Consider the following 26019-nt stretch of genomic DNA (forward strand, 5'->3'; position numbering starts at 1 on the left):
ATTATTGTGGTAAGGGGTACTATTGCGCAAAACGACTTTCGAAGTAATTCTATGCATTGATAATGGAAAGATCGCCCCCAAGCTACGTAATAAATTTAATTATAATGCAACTTTAAAACAAAGAGATCATTTATTTTTTCAATGGATGGTCCATTTCGACGAAACGTGATTTTAGTATCGTATTTTGAATAAACATAATAATTGAATGTGAATACGTGATAACTGATAAGTATTAAATAAGAATATTTTATCCCCTTTAAAATTATTGATTTTTGTTAGTGTTCCGTGCTCGAAGGATAACACAACGCCTGTTCGTTAGTTTGAGCGTCAGCGTTGATTTTTGTAAACTGCATTAGTTAGTCAGTTGAATAAACAGTGTAAACTCTTCAATTAGTTCTATTATAAAAAGTGTGTGTGTACTTATATTATATACACATAAGAAGTTATACTTCTTTGGCCTTACGAAGCAAAAATCATTAAAATGATTTATTGCTGTTCTACGTTTTTAGAAAGAACAATTTTGGAAAAATCTTGCAAGGTGGCTTTGGCAATTCATTATTAAATAACGAATACGGCTGTATGGGCTTGAACCCTTTGCCTGCCCTAATAATGGACGAAGAAACCAAAAAAAATTCTTGAAAAACTCAAAAATTCTGAACGGCACCACTACTGCGCTCGTCACCTTGAGACATAAGATTTTATGTCTCATTTGCCCTTCAGAGCGAAACACAGTAATGCTTACACATTACTGCTTCACGACAGAAATAGGCGCCGTTGTGGTACCCATAATCTAGCCGGCATCCGGTGCAAAGTAGCCTCCCACTGGTAAAGCCTCCATCTTGTACGATGGTACGGAGTTTTCGTGTGCGTGTAGGAGTAAACACTTACCCGTAACTTTCAACAATTGGTTATTTTACTCACACATCCAAATTGCAGCAATTACCTAAAGCTGACTTAGCTTAATCAGTAGTAACTACTGTGTGTTGTGTAATTGTTTCGAATCGCACCTCTTCGCTCCGTGCCGTGAAGTGAAAACTTCTTGAAACCCGCTCAGCACTTTATTTTATAGATATTGTAGAAGACAGAACTGTCACGCTCGATCAGGTAGTCTATTCGAATCGGCCAACGGAGACTCCCGCCCACTCTCCCCCTCATAAAGGCGTTAATGCCGACGATCTAATTCATTGAAGTCGAAACTTTTTAAGCCGCATGAAGGGATTTTTATAAAAACTCGTCGCGTTACGCGTTTTTCATGCATGAATGAATTATGAAGTTTAAATTTTATTACTCATAATTTAAAAATTCAAACAAATTATTACTATTTTATAATTTAAAGTTTTTACTATTATCGGCAGTTTTTTAAAACAACCCTAATTCCTTCACCTGTGCAAATTGTAATTTATCTTAATTTTGGTGTCCAATAAGTAATTATCAAACATATTTATTAGGTACATCTTAAACATTTTAGCGTAGCACCTAACAGATAAAAATATGGATCTAAGACTTAATTTATGTCCAATCTCTCATTTACATTTCCTTGCTGTGGTTTCTATAACATGAAAATTATCATCTGTCAATAAAATCCATATATTTTTGCAATCATGTGAAATAATTGCGAATCAAACGAATCCAATAAGATTTTCTTACTACTTATTATTCAAAAAAATATTAAATGTATATAAACACTTCTAAGTAAAAAATAGAAAAACTAGTGTAATTTAAAAAAATTGTCAGAGGAACTTATATAGATAGCAATAGACGACCTGTATAGCCGAGTGGTTATCGATCCTACCTACTAAGCTAGAGGTCCCGGGTTCGAATCCCGGTAGGTGCAAGCATTTATATGATGAATATAGATGTTTGTTTCCGAGTCATGGATGTTTAAATGTATTTATGTATGTTTATATGAATATATGTATGTTTAAGTAAGTATATTGTATTAAATATATCATTGTCTTGTAACCCATAACACAGGCTATATATGCTTAACTTGGGGCAAGATAATTAATGTAAAAAGTGTGTCAATATTACGTTTAAAAAAACTTTTATTTAAAGAGCGTTTTTATGTAAGTATGTTTTAAAAGATAATTTATATTTATAACTTTTCACAAGTATTTCAGGCCATACAAAATACAGACTCAAAACATAAAGAAAATAAAATCAATTTGAAATAAAGTGCATCTTATATTCTACAAATTTCAAGAATACTTAAATTTTTTCATTTAATTTTAACACGAAAGAGGGTACGAATTAGTTGTATTTGTTGTTGATTTAAAAATGATTAAGAAATATAAAATTTCTAGGAAATATAAAATCAGTATTCATGTAGAGTATAAAAAAAATTGTTAATGCATACCAATATTATAAATGTGAATGTAAGTTTGTTTGTTACGCTGTCACGCCTAAAGCACTGAATCGATTTTGACAAAATTCAGTACAGAGACCGATTAGAGCTTGGAAAAGGACATAGGCTACCTTTTATTGTGAAAAATAGGCTTGGAGGTGTTGAAATAGGGGATGGAAGTTTGTCACTATCGAATATGACATCATGAAATTTGTATTTAGGCAATAAGATATAAGAAATAAATAAAAATTGTAGCGTTTTTTAAATTTCGACATGTGTACGTATGAAAAATTGGATGAAAGTTCGTATGGAAGTCCAAACAAAGTCACGCTTTCATGCCTAGCTTTTCGATTTTGATTATATTTAGTCCAAAAATAGAACGCTTAAAAGTTATAGGAGAAAATTAAGTAATAAATGTTATAGGAAACTATATAGGTCACGAATATTAAACCCGGAAAATCTTTATGTTCTAGCAAAAAGGATGGAAAAACAAAATATAAGATGTTCATAAAAATGTATTAAAATAAGCAATTTATAGTTAACCGCTGCACTTTGTATGTGTATTTTAAAGTATTCTAAAAAATTAAAAATTGCTGCGCTAAATAACTATTGCACAAGGACGAAGTCGCGGGTAAAAGCTAGTCGTCAATAAATTAAAAGCTATTCTATTGTATCTATTCTTAAATAGGATACATCTAAAATATATAATTTCAAACACTAAAGCTGTAATTGTTAGCGGAGTTTATGTGTGCGTTGAATGAAATGTGGGCGGAGTGGTATAAGTGGGCAAGTTTGCAATGGGCGGGATCTGCTCAGTACTTCGTCGTCGAAAGCTCAGATCCCTGGATAGTTGGGTCCCAACTGTCAAGCGGGACAGTCATCAGTAGGTAGCAGGCATGCCGGGCGCCGCGCTCACAGTGCCTCATAGCCGCCGCGGCTGACGCGTCGTTCAGTTGTCGGTAGATAGGTGCGGCGGTCGCACGCTGCACCATCGCACGGCCGTGTCGCACTTACTTGAAAACTCGATACGAATAATCGGCTTTCGCAATGCCTTTAAACAGCCACTTCGACATGATGGCCGTTTACATCGCCAACGGGCTGTACCTGTATTACACGCCGGCTCTTATTTTATTGGGCTCCGTAGGAAATCTGCTATCAGTTTACGTTTTCTATAACAGCAAACTTCGGCTTCAGTCCACCAGCCAGTATCTGTCTGCATTGGCAATATCCGATACCATCTTTCTTCTGCAGTTGATACCGCCATGGCTGAGCGCGATGCAGATCACGGCGTTGTTCTACAAGGTCGGCTTTTGCCAAATATTCGTATATCTGTCGTACGTCACCTGTTGCTCGAGCGCTTGGCTGGTCGTAGCGTTTACGGTCGAGCGTTTCGTGGCCGTTTTATACCCGCTCCGTCGGAACGCTTGGTGTACGGTGAGACGAGCCCGTCACGTGATCATTGGGTTGTCTCTAGCGGCGCTCGTGATGAATCTGCCGGTACTGCGCTTTACGGTTCCATTTCAAAACGACTGCAACCTCGACAGAAGTTATTTGGAGCAAGCGGCTAGTTTCAACGTGGTCGACACAATCGTCTCGTTCACGGTGCCTCTGAGTCTGATAGTATTGCTGAACGTGTGGATAATAACTGGGGTGTGCCGTCTGGAGAGTACTCGTCACCAGCTCATGAAGGTGCAGCGGCTGGCTCTGGGCGATCGATCCCGTGCCTCAAGACTTGTGGGCTGCCCTCGGTCACAACAGCGCGTCACACGAATGCTGCTGATTGTATCTTCGGTGTTCGTCTTTCTGAACCTGCCTGCGTACGCCCTACGGATCCTCGCCTACACATACAACTTGGTAAGTATTTTGAGTTGAATATATTTAATATAAACATGGTGCTAAGCGATCATTTAACTCTCAATTCTTCAAAATATTTCTATACCATAATAAATATATGTTTTAGCAGCACGCGAATTTTTTCAAACATCGACGCAGCGAATAAAATATACGCAGTTTCTATAAGATGTTAGTATGCAAACAATGCGAGAAATGAAAGAGGGATTTCCCTATAGCAACATTACGTGGCTTAGCATCACGTTAATTATTCATCTATTTGATTGTTTCTTCAGCTCTCTTACTTTTTTCATTACATCAATTGCGATACAGTTCGATCGAGTCTATTTTAGTTGCAATTTTGACCGTCCGAGGCCAAAAAGTGCACTTACCGTATCTTAAAATTTGTGAACAATAGATTGAATGGTGGCCCTGACGCTATATTTAATCATTTCTAACATTTCGAAAAAGAAAAACGAATACTTCTGAAATAAATATATGCCAAAAACGGTGGTTACGTTTATACAATAAGCAACATTGAGCCCGGCAGACGTAACATTGTGCCAGAATAATATGTGTTTATTGATGTACAAAGACATTTGTCGTTGTCAAGTCGACTTCGGGGTGAGCGCCAAAGTAAATCTCGTATGTGTATCATTAATATAGGACGCGCCACGCTAAATTGACGAATGAAACGATAAATATGTTATAGAAAGGTAAATCGACAGACCTCCCACAACAAGAGATTTGTCTTCACCAGAGATCCATGAGTAAATTAAGAAAAAATTGCTTTCCGGGATTGGTCACGTAGCGTTAAGTAATTACCACCGCCAACACTCAAGTGTTGAGACAAGGGAATAGCAGGATTGATAAATAAGGATGAGGTCAACAAGCGTGTTAATTACGTGACTAAAAGTAATTTCCACTGCTAGCACTCAGATATAAAGACAAAGAAATTTCAGTGATGGTATTTAAATACTTATGAAACAGACAAACATGTCAATTACGTAACGTTAAGTAATTACCACCACTAAAACTCAGATGTAAAGACAAACAATTACGGTATGGATAATATGAGATCAACAAGGATGTTAATTAGGTGACTTTAGGTAATTACCACCGCCACCACTCTGATGCAAAGGAAATACATTTCAGAGTGTGCAAGCGTATTATTTACTTTTACGTATTTTTTTGCTAAAGTAAATCTCGGATGTGTATCATAAATATAGGATGCGTTAAATTGGCGAATAGCACGATTAAGTGTTATAGAAAGGTAAGTCCACAGACCTCGATAACTAGACATGGGCGGAGATCCATGAGTATGGTAAGTAAAAATAGCTTTCCCGTAATTGGTCGCGCTGTCTACGTAACGTTAAGTAATTACCACCTCCAACACTTCATAGCAACAGTCAACGGACACTCTTTTGACAAGAGTAATAAATTAATTATTTTTATATTATAAGCTGTATCCCAGTGGGTGGCTCGTTTACACAGGATGAAGGGTAGATTATGGGTACCACAACGGCGCCGTGCGCCGACATTTCTGCCGTGAAGCAGTAATGTGTAAACATTACAGTGTTTCGGTCTGAAGGACGCCGTAGCTAGTGAAATTACTGGGCAAATCATCATCGACTTAACATCTTGTGTCTCAACGTGACTAGCGCAATTGTAGTGCCGCTCAGAATTTTTGGGGCTTTTCAAGAATCCTGAGCGGCACTGCATTGTAATGGGCAGGGCGTATCAATTACCATCAACTGAACGTCCTGCTCGTCTCATCCCTTATTTTCATAAAATAAAAAAAAACTTTAATCTTGTAGCAATATATATCTTGTTTAGTTTCGTACGATATCTACAGAAAATTAATTAAAAATGAACGAATTTTATGTCGACTAATGGATCGATAGAGCTCCTTCAGACTCACCCTCAAAATTTTTATTTAAAGAATAAAAATCGCTCGCTTAATTATAACGCGATATCAAATATTACAATTAAATATTTGAAAAGGGAATTTATAAAACGGTTTAGATTTTGTCATGTAAATTTAATAAGCAAGATCATAACTCGTCTAGGATACTTAAATTATATGACATATTGTGTCCTTTGCTTATTTGTGTCATCTACCAGTGGGAGGCTCCTTTGCACAGGATGCCGGCTAGTTTATGGGTACCACAACGGCGCTTATTTCTACCGTGAAGCATTAATGCGTAATCATTATTGTGTTTCGGTCTGAAGGCGCCGTAGCTAGTGAAATTACTGGGCAAATGAGACTTAAAATCTTATGTCTCAAGGTGACGAGTGCAATTGTAGTGCCGTTCAGAATTTTTGGGTTTTTCAAGAATCCTGAGCGGCACTGCATTGTAATGGGCATGGAACGGAATGGAACAAGCGCCCACACACACACACACACAAGCGCGCACAGATACACAAACTGTAGCATTTAAAATTGTTTTCATGTATTTATTATTATATAGACTGTATGTTTCTCAAATACATAAATTAAAAATGAATAGATCTTACATACTAGAGAAAGATAGCATATTAAAAACTTGAAGTTATAGGTACTATACCATAGATTTGACTTCTGTCAAAACACAAGTGTTGTAGGTACAAAAATGAATAAACAAATCGCAAGGTTAGTGAGAACTAGAAATGATCTAGTCAGTGTTGATAAATGATTGACAATATTTAGCTCAATTCAAATAAAATCAATATAGCATACACGAAATGTCTTGGAAAGTAACATTATCAATATTATAATTATCTGGGAAGCCATACACGCATAAAACAAAGTTTTTTTTATAAGTATTCATCGTTATTGTGTGTAAACCAAAGAGTGTATAACCCCATCCGTAAAGCGCGTGCGGAAATAAACTCCAAAACAAGTAGTAACAAATTATTAATAAAAAGAGAAGCTATAAGTACTGATGAAGTATTGATAATCCTGTTATGATACTTGATATTTTATAATATTATGTACATATGCTACAATGATGGCAAACATTCACAGCATTCATGGTTTTCGAACTACGTTTTACAATCTATGACGTATTTTCTCTACTCCATGACGCGGCGTATTTACTAGTGGGAGGCTCCTTTACACCGGATGCCGGCTAGATTATGGGTACCACAACGGCGCCTATTTCTGCCGTGAAGCAGTAATGTGTAAACATTACTGTGTTTCGTTCTGAAGGGCGCCGTAGCTAGCGAAATTACTGTGCAAATGAGACTTGACATCTTATGTCTCAAGGTATAATATAAGTACATACACTTTTACACAAATTATCTTGCCCCAAACTAGGCATAGCCTATACCATGGGTACATGGCAACGATATATTTAATACAATATACTTACTTAAACATACATAAATACATATAAACATCCATGACTGGGAAACAAACATTCATATTCATCATATGAATAATTGCACCTACCGGGATTTGAACCCGGGATCTCTAGCTAAGTAGTCAGGGCCATTCGGCTATATGGGTCGTCCGCAGTCGTTCGGTGACGGGCGCAGTTGAAATGCTACTTAGAATTTTTGCGTTTTTCAATAATCCTAAGTGGCACTGCATTATAATGGGCAGGGCATATCAATTACCATCAGCTGAAAGACCTGCTCGTCTCGTCCCTTATTTTAATTTAAAAACATGTGATGAGGTTTTTCGTCTACTCCACCTCGACTCAACCTTATCGGTGGAACATCAATATATGCCAAATATTAAAATTTAATTATTTTTCTATATTTAAAAATTAATTCTAATTTAAAAAAAAATGTTTTTCTATATTTAAAAATTAATTCTTATTTAGTTTAACTGGAATCTTACACATATTTGTTAAATAATTATTATCTGTACCTAAGAGATAATTAAAACTATTAATTTGAATTCATCGTAGTCTCTCTTGTACACAATTAACACAACCATAATGCTTACTTACACCCTTATCGCATGATGCATGGAAAAGAGCAAACCTTGAATACAATTTATTTCGATAAAATTATATCGATATGTACATGCATGGACTTGTTGAGTAGCAAGATATTTTTATAACATAAGTTACATCGATTAAACGTAAAGGTAAATGAATCATACGTCGTAATGTTCATTTTTAATTGTATATTTTTCACAACACATAAAAAATATTAATTGAATTTAAATCGGAAAATTATAATAACCGATGTTAGGAAATCCCTTTGTTGGACATATTTTTATTGCGGCTATCATTTCTACAGTAAAAAATGACACAATAAAGCATATTTGTATTTTTTTTTGACGATAATTATGCTTCACTTGACATCAAACGCCTGGTCTCACTTGAGCCTCGAGTAGGTACATTTGTACGACAGGATAACGCCCACATGCCACTTCCACTAGTTCTTTCTGTTCCGTGTAGTATACAATCATATGATGGTGTGGGCGTTAAAGTGGACGACATGACCACTCCGGCGAACATAGTCGTATATATCATATCGAAAGTACGTAACCTAATCAGTAAATTGATGACAATATTATTTTTTAAATCAAACGAGAAGTATATTCAGATTTGAGGAGTTCGTTTCCTTATCTTAAAAGGCTATTTTAGCTCAGAACTGATATAAAAGGAAACTGTTTATTAACCTAACAAAGTAATAAAACTATCTTTGAATTGAATAATATTTATTTCTTATTAAGTACAAAATTTTGTATTGAGCCATTGATTAGTTAATCTTTAAGTCTTTCGATATCAGTTTGTGCAGCATTGAAACACACTGTTAGATTATTATGGGTTAATCGAAGCGTACCGGGAACCAGCTAATTTCTAATATATGCTATCGTACAAGTTTTTCTCAGCGGTATCGCTTGGACGGTATAAGCAAAACCTTTTAATAATAATTTTTAACAAAATGAAGACATAATAGGAAACTTCAATCAGGAGTAATAATGATGCTGTGAAGTAAAACTCATGATACAAGGCCAATCGGCTAGTCCCATAACGCCTGTCTGCAGAAGTAATGTATTGCTTTGTAACGAGGCTTAACATGGTGTAAATGAATTATACTTGCCTATTAAATCAGCCTACACACTAACCCATTACATAGCGATGACTTGCATTTAATATTCTTTTGATATGCTACGGATAGTCTTGATGGTCAATGAAAAACCAGCCGCCCATGAAGCCAACTGGCAATAAATTACAATAAATTCCCTTCACAAACTATGTAAACGTTGTGAAGCTCGACTGAATATTTCGCACTCAGTTTGTGAAATGTAAAACAGGAATTATATTGATAGTATTAACCATCAAAACATCTTTCCATTACATTTCCTATAGAATCCTCACATTCGTATTCTTTTATTAAAGTTTCAAACCAATAAAGATATTCTCTGACTATCGTGGCACATTTCAACTTACGATGTTAATGTTACATATCTTTCGTTACTTCTAAGTTACTCCTTATTACATCAGCTACCTGCCAGTATATCAAAATCGGTCAGGCCATTTCAGAGATTAGCCGGAACAAGAGACAGACAGACAATCTGTCATTAAACGGTGATAGCAATCTGTCTATTGTTACAACGATGAAATCACTGAGAAATTTCAAATATGATGGAGTTGCTTATTGGATTATGCAAGTTATGAACATGAATAGTTGAGTTTAGAATTAGCAAGTTGAGCTTGTCAACGGCACAAGCAAACCGAATCAGATTCGAGCAATAGTTTTGCGTTAGATATCGCGAGAGAAGTTGCTTTCATTTTGAATTACATTAGATGAAAGGCGAGATGAAATTGCATTTAATGGCTGCTGATTTAGCTGAAAATAACTATACTATATCTAATATATAAAATTCTCATGTCGCGGTATTTGTAGTTAAACTCCTTCGAAACGGCTTTACCGATTCTCATGAAATTTTGAGTGCATATTGGGTAGTTCTAAGAATCGGACAACATCTATTTTTCATCCCCGTAAATGTTAAGGGTGGTCCACGCCATTTTTTTTTTAAATTTTTTTGACAATTTTTTTTAATTTAAAAAATACATACAACTTCAAATTTTCACCCATCTACGATCAACAGTTACTTTTGTATCGCTATTTTAAAATCGGGAAAACAACGATTGCTGGGTCAGCTAGTACTAAATAATAAAAACGATACGGAACGAAAAAGTTTTTTAGCCTATCTTTTCTTTTATCCTGCTCGTCTCATCCATTATTTTCATAAAAAAAATACAGTGATGTCGAGTGGATGAGACGAGCATAACGTTCAGTTGATGGTAATTGATACGCCCTACCCATTACAATGCAGTGCCGCTCAGGATTCTTGAAAACCCAAAAATTGCACTCGTCACCTTGAGACATAAGATGTTTCACTAGCTACGGCGCCCTTCAGACCGAAACACAGTAATGTTTACACATTACTGCTTCACTTCATTTAGAGGAGCCTACTACTGGTAAAATATCTATAATAATAAGCATAATGTATAATAACTATAATGTTTTTGGTCAAATCATTCAGTTTTAATGAAACAGAGATTCATCAAATATTTTCAAACCATAAACTAAAATCGCACGCTGTTTTATTATCGTATATTTCCTTTTTCCTTTTGCCTGTTTGACGTATCAAAGCAAAAATGCTGTCGCAAATTAATTCAATCAATACACCCCACGGCAAAATTATAGGGTTACGGTATTGCAAGATATGCCGGGAGCCATTTTATTTTTTAATAAATCCAATGCTTCAACTTTCAACTTTACAGTATTATGGTGTAGTTATGACACATTTTCAGATCTGTGTCTTTTACTTCATATTCAATATCAAATATTTTTATTCAAAATAGGATGTGACATCACTTATTGAAAGTCAAAAAACTACCACCCATTCCAAAATGAAAAGTTAAAGTTATTATTTATATATTTTATTATTTATGAAATGCTCACATAATGCCTCTATTTATTTACGGTATGTGTGGATTGATGCATCTACTATACTCAATAACTCTTGTGTTTATAAGTATTAATTTACTTTTTTTTTTCTTTTTTTGACTTACTCATGTAAGGCTTTCAGTTTTTGACTTTTGAGTATTTTCGTTGCGTCACTTTGCATATATTGTAATTGAAATGATTTGTATAACAACTAAAATGTAAATCTTGACTGAAAAGAGTGGCAATGAGTTTCTTGCTACTTCTTCTCATTAGCTAAACCCTTTACGAAGTAGCGGTAAATTCAATAAGAAACAATAATTATATATTTTTTTTTGACATTCATAAGTGTCATTTCTGTGACCTACATGAATAAAGTATTTTTGAATTTGAATTTGAAAAAAAATTGACTCAGACCTGAGAAGAATGGGCGCAACAAACTCAGCGGGCTTTTTTTTTCATCGAATTATTTTATTAGATGCCTAATGGGTTAGAAGTTGTCATATTTCTGTGTAAATAACATACTAGACAGCCTTCAAACAAGTTGCCAGCCTGGTGGAACTTTATGAGCAACAAGAACTGTTACTGATGGATTTACGTCATGCAAGTCCTTGATATATCGGTGAGCAAATAGTGTCCCTGAATCATAAACGTTGTGTCTAGTACACACAAGGAATTGCTAAGGTACATAGTAAATTCCTTACTTGAAAGTATCGACTTAAATTTTTGATATTTTTATTTTATTTAATACTAGCTGATACCCGCGACCCCTGCGTACACACATGACAATCTTTATTTCTTGAAACATTATTAAGTTTATATTAAATGAAGGTATCGCCATATTTTATCAATTAAGATAAAAACAATCTGATAGATTGTTAAAAATTGTAAATAATCTACCAACTATGGTTAGCTAAAATTAAGTTTCTGTTTTACCTCCTGAGAAAGTTAATGATATAAAAATTCAAATTAGTTATTCATTTTAAAGTATTCTTTCAGTTTGATTTCTGCAGGACGGGGGTCACATCAAAGGAAAAATGAAATTGTTGTTTTTATTTAATTCCGAGCATTTTCATATTTATTCACCTTTTAAACCTTCTCTGCACTTCCACAAATAATTCAAGACTAAAAATAGCCAAATCGGTCAACCCGTTCTCGAGTTTTAGCGAGACTAACGAACAGCAATTCATATTTATATATATAGACTAGCTGACCCGACAGACGTTCTGTATATAATAAATAAAATAATGTTTTTTTATGAATTTGTCAATAATATTTCATTACATCAAGAATTGCTTCGTAAAAATGCACGTTGTTGTAATGAAATTGTTTCACAGCATAACTGTCAAACCGTTGCGTCAATAAATTCGAAGGGGTACGCAACAAAGGAAAATCAAATTTGGTGTTTTTATTTAATTCCGAGCATTTTCCTATTTATTTATCTTTTAAACATTCCCTGTACTTCCACAAATAATTCAAGACCAAAATTAGCCAAATCGGTCCAGCCGTTCTCGATTTTTAGCGAGACTAACGAACAGCAATTCATTTATATATATAATATATAGATTACTGTAAACATTACTGAATAATACCAAATAAAATTGCTACAATTATTATACAAAACAAAGGTAACTTTTTTTATGAAAATAAAGGACGACACGAGCAGGATGTTCAGCTGATGGTAATTGATACGCCCTTTACCATTACAATGCTGGGCCACTCAGGATTCTTGAAAATCCCAAAAATTCTGAGCGGCACTACAATTGCGCTCGTTACCTTGAGACATAAGATGTTAAGTCTAATTTGCACGAGGCAAAACAAAAGGGCGCAATATAAAATATTGTTAATTTTTAATTCGTGACATTGTTTTTTTTTTTTATTTTAGCTGTCTTAACATAGCCGTGTATAATATACAGTCTACTGATACAGACGGACGGACGGACATCGCAACCATTGAAATTTTCTCACCTGTGTCCTATAGTGTTCCTGCATACTTTGTTTTTGGTATTTGATATGAAAAGTTTCGAACGACTTCTACGAGTTGGTTTTTGTTGATTTACTGTTTCTCTAATCAAATTAATTATATTTGTTGCAGGGGGGGTTTGATCCCGCATCTCTCAGTGTCCAGACCGCCACCAACTGGTCATCAACTGCCTCTACTAGTCCATCTCAAGTACGTGCGATAATTGAAACATCAAAGTATCGTTTGTCTAACGGCCGTTCCCAATATACTATCTACAGATACAGATAACCTTGTACTGTCAGGAATTAGCTGTGAATAATCTGAAGCTGTCCCAATATACCCGATAAGTCATTCTTATCGCCTTATATTGGGATGCATGAATTCAAATTTCCATACAAACTTCTATCGCTGGTAAGCTATACGTCGTCGCATTGCCAGACAGCGTGTACGGATAAGGTGATAAGGTGAGTTACCGTCGATAATTTTATTGGGCAAGAAAAGTCAAGGATAGTTACGATTTTTATCTCAAGTAAGAGATGGACTGAATATTGGGAACGGCCGTTAGTGTCTCACTAGGATAAATTTGTAGCTGACACGTTTTGTTATAGGTATGCTGCCAACAGAACAGTGGCCACATTGAGGATCGTTGGATGGCTCTGCAACTTCTATCCGTCTTGTTTTTCCACACTAACTTCGGCATCAACTTCATACTATACTGCCTCAGCGGACAGAACTTCCGACGAGCGATTCTCCAGAGCATTCCTTATCTGAGGAGACAGGCTCGCCGCGTGGACGCCGTCCGTCGCGCCACCTGCCGCCCACCGCGTACAATTAGCATCTCAAGTAAGTACATTCCAATTATCCTTAAAACATTGACACTTTGAAAGCAGACCAGTGGGAGACTCCTTTGCACGGGATGCCGGCTAGATAATGGGTACCACAACGGTGCCTATTTCTGCCGTGAAGCAGTAATGTGAAAACATTACTGTGTTTCGGTGTGAAGATCGCGGTAGCTTGTGAAATTACTGGGTAAATGAGACTTAACATCTTACGTCTCAAGGTGACGAGCGCAAGTATAGCGCCGCTCAGAAGTTTTTCAAGAATCCTGAGCGGCACTCCATTGTTATGTGCAGGGCGTATCACGTCCTGCTCGTCTCGTCCCTTATTTTCATAAAAAAAGCAGGCGTTGAACAATTGTTGGTACTTTTCTCTCTCTTTAGTTTCATCCTTGTAGAACAAGTGTTTAGTACTTACTCATGTGGTAAATAAATCCTTGGTTATCATACAATAGAACGTTTATGCTACACCCAGCGATTTTATCCACATGACGTACTTGAAAACTGTTTCCGTAGATACCAACCGCTGTGGCATTTTACTGACAGGTCATCGAGAACAGACAAGAGGGCTACCGACCACTGTCAGTTAAATAATTGCATGGAAAGAACAATAATTTCGTTTCTATAAAATGTTTTACCGCTTGTATAGTAAGCAATTTGTTATGTTTTAAAAGTAATAACCCTCACTTCTAGGATTAATAAACATTGTAAACAAAATTTTATGAACGATGCGGGACTCTAACCCACGACCTCTCGCGTTCCGTGCGAGTGCTCTCCCAACCGAGCGAACCGTTCGAGTGACTTATAAAATCTTGTATGCTTTGTTCAACTCTCAGGTTGTGGCTTCATCTACTTTACAGTTGATAACCTGCTTTTACTGTCAAAATTACGACTTTTCTAAATCCAACCATTTATAACCCTGGTCCTAAAGAATATTAAGAGAAAAATTAATAGAAATAAACATTTTAAATGTTGCCTCACAAAATTTCTTTATAATTTTGTTTATTAATACGTCTTTACTCACGTTTCATCGGTGTGGCTACCGTCTGTTACTGTTAATAGAGACCAATGTATTATAGATTAAAAAGTTAAAATAACATAGCAATTCTGAACAATCGGCATTTATGCGCACTTAATTCTCCTTTTAATGTCGTCTATCAGTTTGTATCGCGTTATCTTCTTAAATATCGTATAAAATAATATATTAATAAAACCCAAAACTACCCACCAAAAAAGAAGAGGATATTGTCGGTAAATTTTGCCAAAAACCACCTGTGTACAGCAAATACCCCATCCGAGGTAATAAATGACGAACTTTATAATGACAAATAATATGGGTCAAAAGGTCACGAAACTTCGGGTTAGCTAAAATAAACCACTTTGGAAATGTCTCTCGAGCAAACTCTTCCGTTTAGAAAAAATGAAATTTATAACTTCAATATAATTTTTGAAGATATTACTACATAGATACCCAACACGTTCTAAGTATGGGGAACCCCAAAATGTATTGTTTTTTTTTTTCTATTTTTGTGTGAAAATATTAATGCAGTTCACCCAGATTCAGTACCCTAAAACGTGTTTTAATCAAATGTGTAGCACTCTCGTTAATCAAAGTAAATACTATCGTTAAAAAAAATGACTACGTGATAATCGCCGCCCATCTATCAGTAATGATGTTGACCTCACCAAGTTTTCTTTTCAACATCGATAAACTATATCCAATAACTAGCCGTTCCCGCCCGCTTCGCTGGATGAATTTTAAAAGGAAATAAAATAAATTTTATTCATCTTATTACAAATACAATAAAAAATAAGTAGCCATAAACCATCTAGGATAAACTTCCCATCGAATGGCGGTAGTTTCACGTCGATACGATCAGTGCTTTAGGCGTGAAAGAGCCTCAAACAAAGACCATTTTTATATTCAACAACGACTATCCGCCGCACTCATAGTCGTTCCTTATCATAGGGCTAAGGAATACTTAGCCAAGAATACATTAATCTACTAAGGAGAGTTCTATCTATATAAAACAAAGGTTATGTTAATAAAGCTCGAGCAAATTAATGAACGTGGCAGCCTGTTTAAAACAGGAGGTGGACTTTCTTCTGTACTTCCATAGATAGCGATATGGAAGACACTTTAGTTGAGGACGTATCTATCATACAGTATCATGCAGAAAATGAGTGCACTATCAATAACTTTTAAAACTGAAATGTATTTATCGTAACTTATTAATAATTAATTATTTAAACTCAACTAATATATAATATTGCATTTAGCATTACAGAAATAGACACGCTAATCTCAATATTTTACACGTCAAAACCATTTAAGTATAAGTCCGACGATATTTAAACTTATGTGTTCCTTAGGCCTATTAGGAATCCTTTTTTTTATGGAATAGGGGGACAAACGAGCGTACGGGTCACCTGGTTTTAAGTGATCACCGCCGCCCACATTCTCTTGCAACACCAGAGGAATCACAAGAGCGTTGCCGGCCTTTAAGGAAGGTGTACGCGCTTTTTTTGAAGGTACCCATGTCGTATCGTCCCGGAAACACCGCAATCCTTAGGTGACAATAGGAGTGAACATTTTTAATGCTATACTAAGTAGCTATTTAAATATTCCTTAAATTACTATGAGTATGGCAGATAATACAGCCACTCGTCTGTTTTGCGTCTAAATTCGAGATGTTTTCCTCGTTGAGAGTGACAACCACCTACTTAGACTTATTTAAGGACACGTTTCAAAGATTATGTTAGAATACTGATTTAAGATAAAAATTTATTTTTATCTATTTCTTTTTAAGTTGTCTTCTGCCAGGTCTGGTTTTGTTTTGGATATATTATACAATCTAATTGAAGGACAAAATAACACAATACTGTAAATTCAAATTAACCTTTGTTAACTTTATTCTGTGTTTTTTTACACCTTTACAATAATTATTTGTATTTAATTTACTAGTTAATACAAATTTAAAACAAATAAAATGGCGCTTACGTAATGTGCTTTAGTACGGTTTTGCGCAATTCTACTTGACTTTTATAAAATAAAAAATTTATTAAAATTAATTCTACGATCGACCGAATCTGCTTTTTCAATGAATTATTTTAAGCGATTATGAGTACTAACGGCCGTTCCTAATATTCAGTCTATCTCTTACTTGAGATAAAAATTGTAACTATCGTTGACTCATCTGTCCCAATAAACTTGTCGACGGTTATTCACCTTATCCGTACACGCTGTCTGTCAATGGGACGACGTATAGCTTACCGGCGATAGAATTTTGTATGAAAATTGCAATTCACGCGTCCCAATGTAAGGCGATAATAATGTCTTATCGGGTACATTGCGACAGCTACAGATTATTGACAGCTAATTACTGGCAGTGGAATGAACTTCCTTGTGCGGTGTTTTCGGGACGATACGACATGGGTACCTTCAAAAAAAGCGCGTACACCTTCCTTAAAGGCCGGCAACGCTCCTGTGATTCCTCTGGTGTTGCAAGAGATTGTGGGCGGCGGTGATCACTTAACAACAGGTGAGCTCGTTTGTCCTCATATACCATAAAAAAAAAACAGTAGAAGGTAGTAATTTTTTTCTATCTGTAGATAGTATATTGGAAACGGCCGTAAGTGTATCGAAATTATAAGATCATTCTCATCAAAATAAATACTAGTATAATATTTATATATTTTATTTTTAACCCAGACATGCGTTGCGGAAATGCGTTATAAATAACAACACTTTCATATTCATTGTACGAGTCTTGCACTCATAAGAAATCTCGGAAAAAGAAAAAGTCTTCTTTTCTGTCGTCTACGACAAGCAAAGGTAGAAATTGTCGGGCTGCATTAGCGTAGCAAGTGCTATATATAAGTTTGTTTAAAGGAGCATTTACAACAGCCCCGGGCTAGGTAGTCGGGAGGCTAAGCCGAATCTAATAATGCTAGAGGACGATCCCTGCACCCCATTACAGAGGCAATTCTATTCCATCGTAACAGAAACCACATAACTGGATTCCCGTACTTTGTGATAGCTTCTATAACACAATAAGGAGGCATGCACTAAGGATCATCTATAACTAATATTACAAAGACCTAGTTAGTGAAGTTATAGGGGCTGTGTCTACTGTACATGACTTGATAGTGTTATATATTTTAAAAAAAATTGCGTGTGCCAGCAGAATCGAAAACATGAACATTAACGTGGTGCATTTTTGAATTGCACGGTTAGGGAATAATTTCGCACGAATTGCTTTATTTATCAGTATAAAAGTACTAGCATTATATATATGTGGTTAAATACAATTAAGTTTTAGGAATAATAAAATTAATTATTTAATAGCCTGAAGGCAGTCGCTCCATTCCCAATCTGTGGTGTCATTAAGAAAGTATATATAGAAGTTTATGTTATAGTAGACATTAACACACAAACGGTTTTTATCAATTCTTTTGAAATTCGTATTACATTTGTTTTGAAAATTTCCTGGGATCTTGTTGTAAAAACATAGGTATATGTTTATTGCTGGTGTAAGAAAGAAATAATATTAATTTTTTCATTATAAAATTCCAAATATGTACAAGTTTTCAATTCAAAAAATTTAAAATTATCACAAGTATACAGTTTCCCGGGAATCACATTAGAGACGAGTGCAGCTATGTTTAAAAATCATTCTCACGGCATTAATTTCATTTAATTTATGTAATAATAATTGATATAGATAATTCCATATCCTAGAGTAAATCTTATATCTTTAAACGAGCAATTCTTGTATATATAATCTGAATCTCGGAAACGGCTCCAGCGATTTTAATGAAATTTAGTTTACAGGTAGTTTCGGGGGCGAGAAATCGATCTATCTATGTTTCAATTTAAAAAAATGTAGTTTTATCCCTGTTTCAATGAGAAACTGAAACTGCCACAATAACATTAGAATACAAAGGTTTATTTCGCCACTACATACAAGACTATAATAGCTCAGATGGGACATTGGGTGATCCGGAAAGCAGAAGACCCCGGTTCGAATACATATGTTCTATTAGTTTTTTTGTTCAAGTTTTGTAACTTCTTAAAAATCCGAGCAAGACTCGATCGTCCAGGTACTAATTTTAGATTCGCATTCATTGAATAGCTGTTGAATAGAAATATATGTCAATCAAATAAGTACAAACACTCCGAGACCATTAGCGTGTAGAATATGTATGAGATTTGATAACCACAACGTGATTTCAGCCCGGATATGGGCTACACGTCAGTGGGTTAGCAATCGAGGAAGTTGTATATATATGTTTCGCAATATTGATAGTTATATAAAGTCCTGTTTTAGGACTTTTTAATTAATTTGTTTTGCATCATTTTGTAATTTTTTAACTTAAATTATATATATTATTTAATACTATAGGAGAAAAGGCAACCGCGTAATAAATTGGTGGTGTGTGAAATTCAAATTCAAATATTTTTATTAAAAATAGGATTTAAAATCACTTCATGAACCATAAAACTACAACCCATCCGAAATAGTGTGCCGCAGACCTGAGAAGAACGGGCGTAAGATACTCAGTGTTTTTTTTTTCATAGTTATATAACAATGTTTTTCATCCAACAATAAACATTTATAATTGAATAGCCTGACTGACATAGCCGAAATAATTTATGATAACCTTTACCACGCAAACTTTTTTAACGATTCTCTTGAATTTGGTAACACATTTGTCCTGTATATTTTCTAGGGTTTTCTTTTTTAACATTATGATTGTCGCAGTTTCTAGTAAATTCCATAATGTGCTTATATAAATACAGAACATTATCAAGAATACGTTGAAAAAGCAACACTCAAATTTAACAGTTGTATTTTTTCTCTTAAAGACGCATTAGGTAACAAATGACGACTCTTCTGCAGCACAAAAAAACAAAGGTTGTTTGTTATTGAAGCATTTCCAAATCCGGGAATTTTGATGTCAAAGATGCATCTCGCCCTCATCGTACCGTTACTGACCGACGTTTGAAAGATAGGCTAATCAGGAGTTATATGGGCTTATCGATAAATGAATTAAAAAAATGTTTTGAGTTTAAATTTAAAATGTGAAATTAAATTCATTAGTATCCTTTAAAATAAACACATATGATACATATCGACAACTTATATTTAAAAAAAAAAACACAATTACTGAGTTGGACGTTTAGTAAAATTGTATGAATTAAATAAAAAAGAAAGAAAAAATGAACTTACTAAGAGTTTAAATGAAATATAATCACGTTACAATTTTTGTAAGTATTGATAAAAAGCTTTATCACAAAATGTTTTTTAATACGTTTATGACTTCGGGAGCCTTGTTACAATCTTCATATATATAAATTACGTGACACGTTGTTTGTCCGCGATGGACTCCTAAACTATTGAACGGATTTTAATAGGGATTACTTCATCAAGTGCAGTTTAGTCCAACTTGAGAGATAGGATAGTTTTTATTTCGATTTGGGACCTATATTTATTTTTATTTTTAATATTTGTTTTGTATGGACATATTTTCTATGAGACAATTTAATGACGTACGGTTTGACAGTTCCGTTCTGAAACAATTTCATTATAACTACAGAGAGCATATTTTACGAAATAATTCTTGATGTTTTGAAATATTATTGGCAAATTCCTATAAAACAGTATTTTTTTTATTATCTACAGAACAACGTCTGTCGAGTCAGCTAGTAGTAAACTATATTACTTAAAAGACATCCTTTCCTCGCTCAAATTTTGACAGATTAAGTTTAATGAGCAGAACTGACAGTTCAATGTCATCCGCTCATTTATGTTAACAATGTTTTCCTGTACACGATTCCCCAAAACTGTGTTTCTAGTGGCAAATAACTTAAACTTGAAATGTATTGTTTTACATCCAAAATTTTGATTGATACGCTTGGGAAATTTATTTTAGTCGTGTATTTAACTATTGTAATAAGTGAAGACAGGCAAGTTAGTAAGTGTTGAATAAGTTTGATAATAACTGTTTCAACGATGTTGATATTCGATCACTTTGACATCCAATCCAGATATTGTGTTCAGATTATTATAAAGTTAAATCACAAACAAGAGAATTTATATTACGCGACGATCATAAAGTAAAATAACTTTATATTATTAAAATCGATGTGTACCTGATCGGGTGTTTATGTTTCATATGGACTCAAAAAGGGGAAAATTTCAGGCAATCGGAAATCATCGCTATTGTATGTACTATAAGAATGAGTAAATTGTACATGACTTTTGTAAAGTAGAAAATCAATATTAACTATGAATTTTGAAATTATACTTTAACTGTTTATCAATATTTCGGAAATCATAAGCTTGAATGAGAAGTGACAAGGAAACAAACAACAAATTGTCATTAGTTTAAATCAACATTTTTTATGACCACAAGACGAGCAGGACGTTTAGTTGATGTTCATTGATACACCCTGCCCATTACAATGCAGTGGCTCTCAGGATTCTTGAAAGACCCATAGATTCTAAGTGGCACTACAATTGCGCTCGCTATCTTGAGGCATAAGATGTTAATTCTCACCACTAGCTAAGGCGCCATTCATACCGAAACACAATAATGCGGCTGAAAAAGGCGCTGTTGTGGTACCCATAATCTAGCCGGCATCCTGTTCTTACAGGACTTATTAGAAGAGCCTCACTCTGGTAAATGTTTTTATGTTGTTAAGAAAAATCTATTCGTCCCTTTAAATATGATAACGGCTTCACAACTAGATGTCTTCAAAATTTTTAATGGCCTGTGGAACTGTCCCTAACAGCGCGGAAGCCATTCTGATTTACAGTAGAAGTCCGATATATGATTTCTTTTGAGCTTTCTACTACTTATTTCTGTAGCTATTTTCGCTCCTTGAGTGTACTCATTTGGGGTCTTTTCATAGATGGTCTTATTTATCTTGGAAAAACTTTTAATAATAGTAATATAATAACTTTAAATAGTAATACTTTAAATAAGTGAATATTTTTTTTTAACGACAACCACGATTACAGATAGACTAGAACCTTAGTCAGAATAGCGGTTTATTTATCTAACTTGTACAGTTAAGCTCAATGGAATAGGTGAATAAGTATATTTCATTGATTTTAGGCTTATAATAATTCGTGGTTGTTCCAAATTCAAAAATTTTTTAACGGAGACTTAAAGACTCGCTGTTACCCGCGACTTCCTGCGCATTTACCAGCGTTCGTAGGAAACGTTGTTAGCGACACAGTCGCTGTGTTAAGCGGCCATTTTAAGACGGTCGCGTGGACAGACCGGCTTTGAATAGGACCGGCTTTGTACGGTCGCGTAGCAGAGGGTCGCGCGATAGTCAGTTGGATACGAACAGACTAGTATTGTTAACGTTACCATCATATTAACTTTGTAACTTTACGAATTAAATGAATTACCTACTAGTCTACTTTTTAATTGGACGCCAAGATTCAAGAAGATCAGAGGGCCTACCATCAACTTTTAATAAGCGATGCGAATCCGATGCAATTCAGTTTAGGTACCTAAACTGAATCACTAAAATTCGTACCATGAAGTGCCTTTTACTGAATGGCGTTTGGATCGCTTATGAAGAATGAACGAAATAAAATTTCGTTTCGAAACCTAAAATGATATGATTTTAGCGGTTTGCGTAGAAAATACTAAAAATACCCTTTAAAATTGCGCAATTCCGTCAAATTATAAACCATTAAGCCCTTTTTTATACTTATTAAATAATAGTAATATAAATAAATATAGTTCTTTGAATTACAAATTAAATGTTTGCTTATGTGTTTTCGTAAAAATAACGAGTTATGAACGCACCTCCAATGATGTTTGACTTGACAGGACCACAGAGTACAATTTTTTAAATTCGTTCTTGCGAACAGGCTACAGCCCGGGCCCTTACTGCCTCTAAGGAAGTGGCAACTTTTTTCGAATCGGTCACTTTGACAAATAAGCTATCCAGTTTAGGTTGAAATAACACCTCATGGTACGAATGAATGAACGAACTAAATCAGTTTGCGATTCAGTTGATATCATTTTTGACATTCAATTGACATCATTGCGATTTAATCAGTTGATTTGACGTCAACCTAAATTAGATAGCTCTAATCACGTCATGGTACGAAATAGCAAAGCAGTTCATTTTAGGTTGTCAATTGAATCGCAATAACAGTTCATGGTAGGCCCGCAGGGCACTGTGCGTTTTCATTCGACTGTTTGTTTCTTTAACTACTTTGCCAATCCGATCACCAAGAAAATTTCATTTTCCGGTTAATATATAGCCTATGACATTAAAAAATAATATTGTTTTCTATTTGTAGTTATACTAAATCGGTTCATTAAATCCAGAGATGACCCCCTTCACAAACTTTACCCATTTATAATATTAGTATAAACTAAATATTAAAGAATTTGGCTAAATACCGTTAATTTTTAGGTATATCTGCTGTATCCTTCATGAGCAACGGTACCGAGGTTTCCTCGAAGTTGGCAACATCTGGCCCGAACTCTACGGCAATAAAACGCATCAAGAAACAAGAACCGTTCATCACCAAATGGAAATTCAATAACAACCGCCAGCGGGGTGGAACTGACGCAGCATCAACAAGCACAGCTGGAGCTCTGCCTAGTAACAACATCGAAATGCGAGTCCTTAACACTCAAAACACTTGCATTTGACGCCGAACTCAAAAACGCAAAAACGGAAAATCGTACGCAATATGCACAACGCTATTTTGAAACGGGTGTATAAAAGAGGAGTTTGTTTATGTGTAGGTGTGTATTTCCAGGTTTAAGTATAAGGCCAGTATCTATGAATAAGATCCCGGATATTGTTTGGTATACTGGGGGCTCAACGCCCACCTCGAGCGATGTTATTGGATGCATAGAACTTAACAATGTTGCCACATGCAACGATCGCATTGTATTGCGTACAGTGTAATATGCGAACTGCATCCGAGTATATACCTGTGCATTCATTTCACTCACCGCTCTAGAGTCTAGACAACGACCGGTAATTGAATTGAACAAAGTTGACAAGTTGAACTCACATATTTTATCAATTAGCAATTTTGAACGGTCTGTCATTATATAACCTAATACTATTTATTATTTAATAGTATCTTTATTTGTTTATTATTTTCCGAAGCGTAATATATTTTTTAAATTAATATATTTATCGTGCAGCTATCTCACAAAGTAGCTATGTCAACTAATTGTCGATTACTGTAATAATAACTATTAACAGATAGCACAAACCGCACTAAATAATTTAATATATTATACTTTTTAATAATTTATTATAATATATTAAATAATCTAAAGCAATTCACAATTTACAGACATTTTAAACGTCAAATTTCAGAACAGAACCAATTTAGCGACACAAAGGTCTATTATTATTGCATGTGATGACGTGCGTTCAGTACTACGAAAACTCGATACAACCGATGCTCCAATTAAAATTTCCAGTACATGTTAAATTGAATAGCGTTGTTAATAATTTTAAGCAGTAATACCAAACAATTCACCCGTAATTTAAACATTGTCTGGCCTTAACGAATACACTCCTGTTCACCTACGCATAATTAATGTTGTGTAAAATCGATATTTTTTGTGCCGGCGCCGTTTAAATAAAGATATTATTTGACAGATAAAATATCCTTCTATGGCATTTATTTTCCAATTTCTTATCAATACAAAACTAAACAATAGGAGACTTGTAATTATGAAATTGCCGTTACAACGCACTTATATTACGTGTCAATATTCTCGTTAAATCTTTTTCAAATGAATACCCAAACGTTCTTTATTTAAAAAAAATGTGAGTGGATGTATATTTGTAGCCCTATCGGAATTTATTAATGATACATGTCTACGTCCCGGAAAAAATAAAGATTTTATTGCAAACTGCTCCTCTTTTATCGCCCATTTTACTCGAGATTGCGTCGTGTGTATTATGTGTCGACTTGCTGTCTGTTCATTATTTAGAGTCGGAATAATTTAAATGATTTTATTTGTTATTCAAAAATAGTGTTAAGCATTAATTATGATGATAATCCATTAAATTATGTAGTTACATACTAGCAGTATGTCCCAAAGAACCATCTAGAACATACCCCATTTTGAATTGGTATTACGTTTAGATAGACAATTCACAAGGGAAATATTGCTTTAAGCGCACCTATGAATTCAGATCTCAAATTAAACTTGAAATTAATAATTCAAGAGCACTGTCTACCACAATCTTGCTAAAACGCAACACTTAGCAACAACACAACGTCTGATGGGACATAGTTAGAACCGATACAGTGGGTTTATTCTTTCTATTATTTGTTGTCCAGTTCAAATTTAATTTAATTTTACAGTAGCACTAGAAATAATTGTATGTGCAGAGTGCAAGAGCACCGCTACTTTGAACTGTTTGGCGGTTATAACGGACAGAAAGGTCAGTATAAAAAATTATATGAGACCATAATATATAAATGTCAGAGTGTCGAACGTAGGGCTATTATCGGAGCATTACACTACGCCTGTAGGGCGTTTTGTGATTCTACACGACTTTTCCCTGTTTTGAGCAGAAGAGTTGGTATAATGATAAGTTATCATTAATTTCTTTAAAAAAAAAATAAAAAATACAAAAAAAGTCACGTTCACTCACCAACTATGTAAGATTTTCATTCCATTCGAGTTATGCATAAGATTTAGATAAGGTTTAAATATATAATATGATATTATAGGATTTAAAAAGATGTAAATTTCTATTTCGGCAGGTTTCTAACAACGATTCTAGTAGTATACGTGTTTCGCGTCGACCCACCAATCATATTCAACCATTCATTCAAACATACCTTAACATTAAATTCTGTGTGGTATCAATGTTAAATGTTTGGTATTATTGCTGCTTATGCGCTTAATATCTGATGCAAACGGACATAATAACAAAGTACTTTCCTAATTATATGTAGTTCGATTTATAGAGAAATTTATATAAATTCGAACAATAAAGATATCAACAGGATTGTCCAAATCATACTTTATTATGCTTTACGCTGTCGCAACTAAATCACTTATAAATTTAAGTTTATCTTGTGTGTTATAATATAAGTAGTAAGTAGAGATATATACCGTAGATG

At 34.6% G+C, this 26019-nt stretch overlaps 2 protein-coding genes across 2 annotated transcripts in view; one reads left to right on the top strand and one right to left on the bottom strand.

The window, feature by feature from the left end:
- Window positions 1–26019, bottom strand: part of LOC126978281 (protein furry) — a 166547-nt gene that overhangs the window by 97582 nt on the left and 42946 nt on the right. The window lies entirely within an intron of this gene.
- On the top strand, window positions 3317–24073 carry LOC126978290 (rhodopsin, GQ-coupled). The gene is made up of 4 exons (XM_050827040.1): window positions 3317–4198; window positions 13167–13244; window positions 13643–13877; window positions 23322–24073. The coding sequence occupies exons 1-4, from the start codon at window positions 3392–3394 to the stop codon at window positions 23561–23563; spliced, it is 1362 nt and encodes a 453-aa protein (XP_050682997.1). The 5' UTR covers window positions 3317–3391; the 3' UTR covers window positions 23564–24073.

This window comes from Leptidea sinapis, chromosome Z, assembly GCF_905404315.1.
Source record: "Leptidea sinapis chromosome Z, ilLepSina1.1, whole genome shotgun sequence".
In the NCBI taxonomy this organism is placed as follows: domain Eukaryota; kingdom Metazoa; phylum Arthropoda; class Insecta; order Lepidoptera; family Pieridae; genus Leptidea; species Leptidea sinapis.

Coding starts and splice junctions, on each gene's coding strand:
- LOC126978290 (XM_050827040.1), top strand. CDS start 3,392: ATGCCTTTAAACAGCCACTTCGACATGATGGCCGTTTACATCGCCAAC. Junction 13,245..13,642: donor CCTCTACTAGTCCATCTCAA/GTACGTGCGATA, acceptor GTTTTGTTATAG/GTATGCTGCCAACAGAACAG. Junction 13,878..23,321: donor GCGTACAATTAGCATCTCAA/GTAAGTACATTC, acceptor GTTAATTTTTAG/GTATATCTGCTGTATCCTTC.